This window comes from Amblyraja radiata, chromosome 9 (assembly GCF_010909765.2).
Source record: "Amblyraja radiata isolate CabotCenter1 chromosome 9, sAmbRad1.1.pri, whole genome shotgun sequence".
Classification (NCBI taxonomy): domain Eukaryota; kingdom Metazoa; phylum Chordata; class Chondrichthyes; order Rajiformes; family Rajidae; genus Amblyraja; species Amblyraja radiata.
Genome location: NC_045964.1, coordinates 13,725,445 through 13,735,175, shown reverse-complemented (window position 1 = coordinate 13,735,175; position 9,731 = coordinate 13,725,445). Strand labels below are relative to the sequence as shown.

Sequence of the window (9,731 nt, the reverse complement as noted above, 5' to 3'; positions counted from 1 at the left end):
AAGACTGCAACAACCAGGTTCAGGAATAGCTACTTCCCCACAGCCATCAGGGGGATGGCTCGGACAAAACTCTGATTATTAATAACCCATTTTCTGTTATTTGCACTTTATCAGTTTATTTATTCATGTGTTTATATTTTAATATTATGGTATATGGACACACTTATCTGTTTTGTAGTAAATGCCTACTATTTTCTGTGTGCTGAATCAAAGCAAGAATTTCATTGTCCTATACAGGGACACATGACAATGTTTGTGTAAATTGTGTTGTGTCTTGGTTCTTTTTCTTGTGTGTATGACTGCAGAAACCAAATTTCGTTTCAACCTTAATGAGGTTCAAATGACACAAATAAATTGTATCGTATTGTATTGTGATAAACTCACTTGGACTTGAACTCACCTGTGTCCACCTGTCACTCGCCAAGAGGGGAGGGGCAGGGCCAGGGGCAAGCTCAAGCCCCTCCCCCTCCCCCTGCCGCCTGCGGTGATTGGTCGGTGGGCGTGACCGCGGGCCACCGCTGTTTCCGGTCGGGCCGGGCTGGGCCGCTGTTTCCGGTCGAGCCGCTGCTCCACCATGAGCTCCATCCTGGACGAGTACGAGGATTCGCAGGCTCGGGCCCGCCTGCGGCCCGCCGGCCTCTCCCACCAACACCAGCACCAGCAGCGCGGCGGCGGCGGCAGCGGCAGCGGCATCGGACAGTCCGGTAATGCAGCGGGACACGGGCACCACGGGGACAGGGCAGGAGGGGGACTGGAGGAGGAGGAGGAGGAGGGCAGGGATGGGTGGGGAAGGGGAGGAGGGGAATGAGAGTGGGAGGGAGGCGAGGAGGGGGGGAAGAAAGAAGGAATGAAGAGGAGAGAAGGCAGGTACAGGAAACTGAGTTGGATGATCAGCCATGATCACATTGAATGGCGGTGCAGGCTCGAAGGGCCGAATGGCCTCCTCCTGCACCTATTTTCTACGTTTCTATGTTTAAGAGAGAATGAAGAGGGACTTGGGAGGCCTGACCTGCACAACTCTGTGCTGGGAAGTGGGGTTAGGCTGTGAGCTGCAACATGGTGGGTCAAAAGGCTGGTTTGCTGTTTCTCATGGGTTTAGGGATGAGACAGGATGGGGATTGAGCAGATGAAGCCATTCTTACTGCTCCTGATCGCTGGGGATTGACACCAAACGCGGGTAATAATGATGGTTGTCAGGCCATGGTGTCGGTCGGTCAAACACTTATTTCTGGTTGTTGCAGGCTATGTCAGCGCCCGGCTGGAAGAGGAAAAGCCCATCTTTGACAAGCAGAGAATTGACTTCACTCCTCCGAATGATATCACCCACCTCGTGGTGTGTAACAACCAGCTATGCATGAGCATGGGCAAGGACACACTGCTAAGGTGAGGCTCCCCCAAAGGTATAACAGTGAGTGGTTTTAAGTACTGGACTTGTAGCCAGTAACACTGATCAGGGAACACTGATCTAAAGACATCAACTGCAATCTTTCCATGGCAGCTGCAAAGTGTAAATTCAAGTCACTTAAGTAAATCTGGAATCTGAATTAAATCAACTAATTTCAGTAACTTAGATGTTTTGAATTATGAAAACCGGATCATCGTAAATACTCGCCTGCTTCAACCATGCCCTTTGGAGAAGGAGCATTGCCTCCCTCTCTGGGCCTAGGCTGTTTGTGACTCAAGACCCTTCAATGTGCTGACCCTCCACTCTCTCCTTGGTTTAGTGGTGACCAGGGAGAGACAATAACTGCTGGCATTACTAGTGACGTCTGCTACCAACAGATAAAACGATCACTGGAGACCAATTTTAAAAAAGCAGATCCGTACACCTCAGCCTGCCCTAGTCTCGTCGTGTTGCCATGTTGTATAGGGCTCTGGTGAGACCACATCTGGAGTATTGTGTCCAGTTTTGGTCTCCAAATTTGAGGAACCTTGTGTTTGAGGCAGTGCAGCGTAGGTTCACGAGAATGATCCCTGGGATGGCGGGACTGTCATATGAGGAAAGATTGAAAAGACTAGGCTTGTATTCACTGGAGTTTAGAAAGATGAGGGGGGATCTTATAGAAACATATCAAATTATAAAAGGACTGGACAAGCTAGATGCAGGAAAATTCCTTTGTGTATTTCCCTAAAAAACCTCTGAGAGATTTGTTTTCCAATTTTCACAGTGGAGAAGCTAGATGCAGGAAAATGTTCCCAATGTTGGGCGAGTCCAGAACCAGGGGCCACAGTCTTAGAATAAAGGGGAAGCCACTTCAGACTGAGGTGAGAAAAAACTTTTTCACCCAGAGAGTTGTGAATTTGTGGAATTCCCTGCCACAGAGGGCAGTGGAGGCCAAGTCACTGGATGGATTTAAGAGAGAGTTAGATAGAGCTCTAGGGGCTAGTGGAATCAAGGGATATGGGGAGAAGGCAGGCACGGGTTATTGATTGGGGACGATCAGCCATGATCACAATGAATGGTGGTGTTGGCTCGAAGGGCCGAATGGCATCCTCCTGCACCTATTTTCTATGTTTCTATGAATGCCATGTGTTCCCCACATCCTGTCTCCCAGAACATTCTTTCAGAATTGGATGGTATTTTATTTGTAGTGCAAGGAAACTCATTTTTGTATACAGTTCAGTACGTATCACTGTACATCTAAGCACTTGGATACATATTAGATTAGCTTCTCAGATACAGTACAAGTCTATAGCAATAGTACACTGAGACAATATACAGAGTTACCAGTTTCAAGTCCCAGTTGTAAGTGCAGGGATCTTGATTTGACCATGAAGGTCTGTTGTCCTGGCGGCTTTGCAGAGTCGGCCTGGCCAGGCGTAGCCATGTCGTTCTGCAGGCATGTGCTTCCGATTCCAAACAGGGACTTCTTCCCAGCTCAACTCTTCTTCTCTTGCCCTCTCCAGGATTGATCTTGGAAAACCGGACCACCCAAACCAGATTGAAGTGGGACGCAAAGATGACGCTCGGATCCACAAACTGTTCTTGGATCCCTCGGGTGAGTGGCCGCTGGTTTTGATGCCGTGATGAGCATGTGGACTGCTGCCACTCCTGCTCCAGCAGCATGCTGTTTACCAGCTGCTCGTCCACTGTTCGGCCTGAGACGAGTCCCCCCTCATCCATCCCCCACTCGAGGTCTCCGTACCAGCCTCCTCCCGCTGGTCGCCCCTTCCTCCCCTTTCCCCCTGTGTGGCCTCTCCTCCCACACTTCCTAGGTCTTGCTGAAGCGTACGCACACCTGGTCTGTCCCATGTCTCAGCTGCCCTGTGGGAGCGAGGATTTCCGGTTTACCGGATATCATGGTTGACCAAGGATAGATCTTGGTTTATCCAAGGTGAATCACTTTGTCGCTGCTTGGAGCAGCAACCATGGTTTATATTGCTTGGACCCAAATGGTCTAAATAGACTGGAATGCGTATATTTGCAAAGCTAGCATATACATTGACCTGTCACACTTGGCACGAATGTGAGCTGTACCACATTAGAGCCAGGCATGTGCTGCCTGAACTGCCCTAGATAGACACAAAGTACTGGAGTAACTCCGCGGGACAGGCAGCATCTCTGGAGTGAAGGAATAGGCGATGGTTCGGGTTGAGGCCCTTCTTCAGACTGACCTCACTGAGAGTAGTTTTCTCTTGCTGCAGGCTCCCATCTCCTGATCAGCCTCACCTCCAACGAGTGCCTGTACCTCAGCAGAAACTCCCAGAAGGTGAAGAGCCTGAACCGCTGGAAGGGACACCTGATCGAGAGCGTTGGGTGGAACAAACACCTGGGCACGGAGAGCAGCACGGGCCCCATCCTGGCGGGGACCAGTCAGGGGCAGCTGTACGAGGCGGAGATAGCGGTGTCAGAGGAGCGACTGTTCACCTCCGGCCCAGACCTGTACTTCAAGAACGTCTACACCCTGGAGGAGGACGGGTGTCCGGCACCGGTCTGCTGCCTGGAGATTGAGCGCAGCACTGATACCCGCCTCTTCGTCATCGTCACCACCCGCAAGCGGCTGTACCAGTTTGTGGGCAAGGCCCCGGAGAGCTCCGACCCACTCATGTTCCAGCCCATGTTCAGCCAGTACACCAACACCTTGCCCAGCTTCCAGGAGTTCCCTGCCAGCCTGGGCTACAGCGAGATCTCCTTCTACACCTCCAAGCTGCGCTCCAGCCCCCGGTCCTTCGCTTGGATGATGGGCAACGGCGTGCTGTACGGCACCGTGGACTTCACCCGGCCTGACTCCCTCCTGAGTGACGTGCAGGTGTGGGAATACTCGGCCGACATCTCCCCCGAGACTCAGCCTCCCCGGTCCATCGTCCTCACCCAGTTCCACTTCCTGCTGCTGCTGCCCGACAGGGTGAAGGCCGTCTGCACGCTGAACGGACAGCTGGTCTTCGAGGAAGCCTTCTCCGACAAGTTTGGCCGCCTCCTGCGAATGGTGAAGGACTCGGTGGCCGGGCTGGTGTGGGTCTACACGGAGAGGGCAGTCTTCCGCTACCACATTCAGAAGGAGTCCCGGGATGTGTGGCAGATGTACATGAACATGGGGAAGTTTGAGCTGGCCAAGGAGTACTGCAAAGACCGGCCCGAGTGCCTTGACACTGTCCTTGCCAGAGAGGCGGACCACTGCTTCCGAAACAAGAAGTACGTGGAGAGCGCCAAGTACTACGCCCTGACGCAGAAGTACTTTGAGGAGATTGCTCTGAAGTTCATTGAGGCCAAGCAAGAGGAGGCCCTGAAGGAGTTTCTGCTGAAGAAGCTGAAGAACCTGAAGTTGGAGGACAGGACGCAGCTGACGCTGTTGGTGACCTGGCTGACTGAGATCTACCTGAACCGGTTGGGCAGGCTGGAGGATGACAAGAGCAAGCGCGGCCAGTTTGACGCCAGTCGGGAGGAGTTCCGCAGGTTCCTGAGCGGCTCCAAGATAAAGGAGTGCCTGCTGAGCAACCGCTCGATCATCTACGACCTGCTGGCCAGCCACGGCAACGTGGAGGACATGGTCTTTTTCTCGGTGGTCATGCAGGACTACGAGCGGGTGGTGGCCCACCACTGCCAACACGATGACCATGCTGCCGCCTTGGCCCTCATGGCCAAGTGCCAGGACCCCAACCTCTTCTACAAGTTTTCGCCCATCCTCATGCAGCACATTCCCAGGCAGGTGGTGGACGCCTGGATCGACATGAAGAGGAGGCTGGATCCCAAAAGCCTTATCCCGGCGCTGGTCAACTACAGCCAGATGGGCAGCTCGGCCCAGGTGAGCGAGGCCATCCGCTACCTGGAGTTCTGCGTGCACCAGCTGCAGGTGACGGACCAGGCCATCCACAACTACCTGCTCTCGCTCTACGCCAAGTACAAGCCCAAGGCCCTGCTCTGGTACCTGGAGCAAGCCGGCTCCAGCGCCCACCACATTCACTACGACCTCAAGTATGCGCTGCGCTTGTGCGCAGAGAACAACCAGAACCAGGCCTGTGTGCACATCTACAAGACCATGGAGCTGTACGAGGAGGCAGTGGACCACGCGCTCCAGGTATGAGCGGGGAGATTGGCCGGGCCACTGTGCTTATTTCTTTACACAGTCTACAATTATGTACCACATTTACCAACCCTGTCATGTCACAAAGCAAGTGTAGCCAACCAGGTGCTCCCCAGGCTACAGATGCCTGACTTACGGACACTACAGATTGGCATTAGGGAGACCAGAAATAAACAAAACCAGCGTGTGGGATGGATTCTCTGGTCGCTATAGGGCTGCAGGAATTTTGTGCAGGATGGGATAGGGGGCATTTCCGCATTCCTCCTCTCCCAAGCTGCAACAATCAGGGGCTGAGTGGGCTTGAGCAGAGTTGGGAGCGCTGAGCAGACCCACTCCCTCATTCACTGAATCCATGAAGCCGGCCGGCTGGCGGCCGCTGTTCCCACGTCTGCTCGCTCTCACAGCAGAGCTGTGTCTCTGGTCCTCTCCCACACACTGATTTTATTCATTTCCAACTCGCAGAAAGTTCTCAGGGACAGAACTATGACACAACCCGAGGAATGTCTAGAAAATAATGTTGGACTATATTTGTTATGATAACGTGGGAAGCAAAGTCGGCAATGTACACACTTCCTATGCGTATTTCTTGAGATTTCCGAGTGACCAGACCAGTAATTATGTCATCTGAGGGATGTATCTTGGGAGGACATCCCTGCTCTTCAGAATAGTGCCGTCAAATCTTCTACACTCACTTCCCAGGGCAGGGATGTACAAATCGCTGTTGCTGCCTGGTTCCCATCTGCTGGTTTAGTGCATGAAAGGTTTATATTACATTGTGGAAACATTATTTTAAAAAGTTATCAAGGCTAATTAATCCTTTGAGGATTAAGGACTTGTCCAGGTACTGATACAATCTAGATTTTCTTTCAAACTCTGTTCTCAATGCAGCAAATAAATTTGCACCCTCCAGTTCTAATATCATTTGCGACAGTGCCCAGGATTTTGGAAGAAGGGTCTCGACCCGAAGCCATTCCTTCTCTCCAGAGATGCTGCCTGTCCCGGAGCATTTTGTGTCTACCCTGGATTTGCAGGCTGTAGCTAGGAGTCTAGGTAGGTCTGGGAGGGGAATCTAGTCACATTGATGGAGGGTCAAGAACCAGGGAGCACAGAACACCAGTGATTGGTACATGTTGAGGCCAGGTATCAAATGTTAACAACTGCAACAATTCCTCTGGCCTTAAATTTAATGTCAAAGTTGGGAGAGAATTTCTGCCGTAACTGGTGCAGTGAGCCAGCTTGTTGGGTCCACCTCTCCTACACTGTGGATCGCAGGTGCGTGTGCTTATTTTCTCTTCGGCATTTGCTGGTTTAGTTTAGATTTACAATTGAATTCTTGTAACCTTGCAGTTTAAGTTGCAGCGATAGGTCGGTAGCCCTTATCTTCCAGGTGATTGCTATTCCCTCCCCTTCCCTTCGCCTGTCCTCCAAGTTCTAGATTCCCCCACAAGATTAAACAATGTCTCAACTTCCACTTCATCACATCCCTCAAATCACAGGTTTCACTGGTTCATTCTTCTTTGTTCCAGATCTTCACCTGTCGCACCTTCCTCCCTGTTAACAGTGCATGCATATCCCTCTATAAATAAGGTCATGGCTGGGGTGCTGTGAGTTGGATTTGTGCTGAGACTTTCTCTTTACCACTTCACGTCCTCTTTACAATAAAGACCAATGATCCATTCCCCTTCCCAAGGGATTTGTTGCCATACAGAGGAACATTTCCTCCACTGTGGGAAATACTTCGCAAGGGAAGGAGGCAGTTTCAGGGCCAACGCTCGTGAGCACTTCATCTTGAGGGAAGTTGGAACACTTTTTCTCACACTGATACTGAGGCCGGCCGTCAGTTGACAACCTCTGAAGTGAGACTTTGAACTTTATTCGGCAATGCTATAAAACTCACACAACCAAGGTAGATAAACCCAGAAAAAAAAAGCACAAAGTGCTAGAGTAACTCAGCAGGTCAGGCAGCATTTGTGAAGGACAGATAAATGACCTTTTTGGTTGGGACCCTTCTTCATACTGATGCAGCCTGATCCTCTGAGTTACTTCAGCACTTTGTGTTTCTTATTTTGAAAGCAGCATCTGCAGTTCCTTGTGTCAAGATAAACAAAGATCCAGGTCAGCAATGATCGAATGAAAGGCGCGTTGACTGGAGTGATGAGATGTGTCATTGTTGGACACATTTTTGCATGAAGTCGGTTGGAGAGGAAAACTTACTGGATTCATGGGCAGGTTGGGGTCTAATTGGCCTGGTGTGTAGGGTCTAGTTTGAAGAGTTTACTCGCTTGGCCCGTATGCCTGGATGCGCTGCCCAAGGCTTATTGATGGATTTCTGGTTACAGATGGACGTGGATCTTGCCAAGTCGTGTGCGGACATGCCGGAGGATGACGAGGAGCTCCGTAAGAAGCTGTGGCTGAAGATCGCCCGGCATGTGGTCCAGGAGGAGAAGGACGTGAAAAAGGCCATGGTGTGTCTGTCCAGCTGCAACCTGCTGAAGATAGAGGACATTCTGCCGTTCTTCCCCAACTTTGTCACCATTGACCATTTCAAGGAGGCCATCTGCAGCTCCCTGCAGGAATACAACAAGCACATTGACGAGCTCAAGCAGGAGATGGAAGAGGCGACGGAGAGCGCCAAGCGCATCCGCGAAGACATCCAGGAAATGAGGAACAAATACGGGGTGGTGGAGTCGCAGGAGAAATGTGCGTCCTGTGACTTCCCGCTGTTGAACCGCCCCTTCTACCTGTTCCTGTGCGGCCACATGTTCCACTCAGACTGCCTGCAGCAGGAGGTGGTCCCGCACTTCTCTCCCTTCAAACAGGCCAGGCTGGAGGAGCTGCAGAGAAGACTGGCAGCCATGGGGCAGGCAAAATCCCGACAGCGCTGCAAGGAAGCAGAGACCAGCGACCGGGGCCAGCAGTCCCGCGATCAGATCAAATCAGACATCGACGATCTGGTGGCAGCTGAATGTGTCTACTGTGGAGAACTGATGATTAAATCAATAGACAAGCCATTTATTGACCCACAGAGATGTGAGGAGGAGAACAACAGCTGGTTGTAAGTGTGTCCCCGATGTACATTAACGTCCCTCTGTCGGGCTGCTTCCTGCCGGGTGCCTCAGGTCCCAGGAGTTCAGTCCTATGCAAATGTGATTTATGCATCTGCTCTGCAGCTTGTGTGGCTGCCTCCAGTAGCAAATAAAGCTGAGCTTGTTGCACTGTGAAAGATTGTGTGCTCATTCTCTATCGCTTGTGCAGCTGAAACTTTAAGGGGTGGCGATGTTTGCGTTAATGGACTGTTCCAGGAGTTGGATGCTGTTCTTGGGGGTTGGAGAGAGCAAGGAATGTGGGGAGAAAGCTGGACAGGACTTTACACTTCCTCGATGCCTCTCGTGTAACTGTTAATATTTTCTTTAAAACAACTGTAACTGGTAATATGTTCTTTAATACAACACCATTTAGCAAGATAAATTAACAAATAAATTAACTCTGAAAATGGTGTTCAGTGTAACACAATTCATTGAAGAGTGAAATGGGTCTCTGGCCCAGCATGACTTTTAGCTGAACACATGATCATGCAGGAAATGGAAGGATATATGGATCATGTGCAGGCAGTTTATCTTGGTATCATATCTGGTACAGACATTGTGGGCCGAAGGGCCTGTTTGTGTGCTACACTGCCCTATGACTCTGCTGACACTTCAATTAGTGCCGGTCTCTGCTCTTTCCCCACAGCTTCTTTCAACTGTGCATTCATTAGTTAGGATACAATTCAGATAAGAACAGTTTACTGCACAAACGCAAGATTCCACAAGTACCTTTGCCCCTTCGTCAGGAATTGAAATCCGCCCTGGTTACAAACTTTGTCAGCGGGATCAGTTTCTTCCCCTCTGACCAAACCACTTTCTCACTATCATTCTTACTCTGTTTCACAATTTCAGAGCAGTATTTTAATCAGAATGACACGGATCCTGTGTGATCATAATAAATGTTGCCTAGTATACGCGTGGCAAAGCCCACACTGCACTGAGCATTGGGCTCCATGGTCAATGGAAACATCCTTGCTGGATCAATAATTATGTAAGCTTCAACTCTCTCTTCCAATCTCTGGTGTTACGCTGACTGGATTAAGCAGGGCAGGTGATGCGCTGATGGAGACACAAGAGACTGCAGGTGTTGGAGCCTGGATAAAAAGGTAGAGCTGCTGGAGGA

The 9,731-nt window shown here is 50.7% G+C and overlaps 1 protein-coding gene across 1 annotated transcript; it reads left to right on the top strand.

The window, feature by feature from the left end:
- The first annotated feature begins 527 nt into the window (after positions 1–527).
- Positions 528–9,018, top strand: vps18 (VPS18 core subunit of CORVET and HOPS complexes). The gene is made up of 5 exons (XM_033026715.1): positions 528–704; positions 1,242–1,383; positions 2,908–2,999; positions 3,646–5,516; positions 7,862–9,018. The coding sequence occupies exons 1-5, from the start codon at positions 575–577 to the stop codon at positions 8,579–8,581; spliced, it is 2,955 nt and encodes a 984-aa protein (XP_032882606.1). The 5' UTR covers positions 528–574; the 3' UTR covers positions 8,582–9,018.
- The last annotated feature ends 713 nt before the right edge of the window (positions 9,019–9,731 follow it).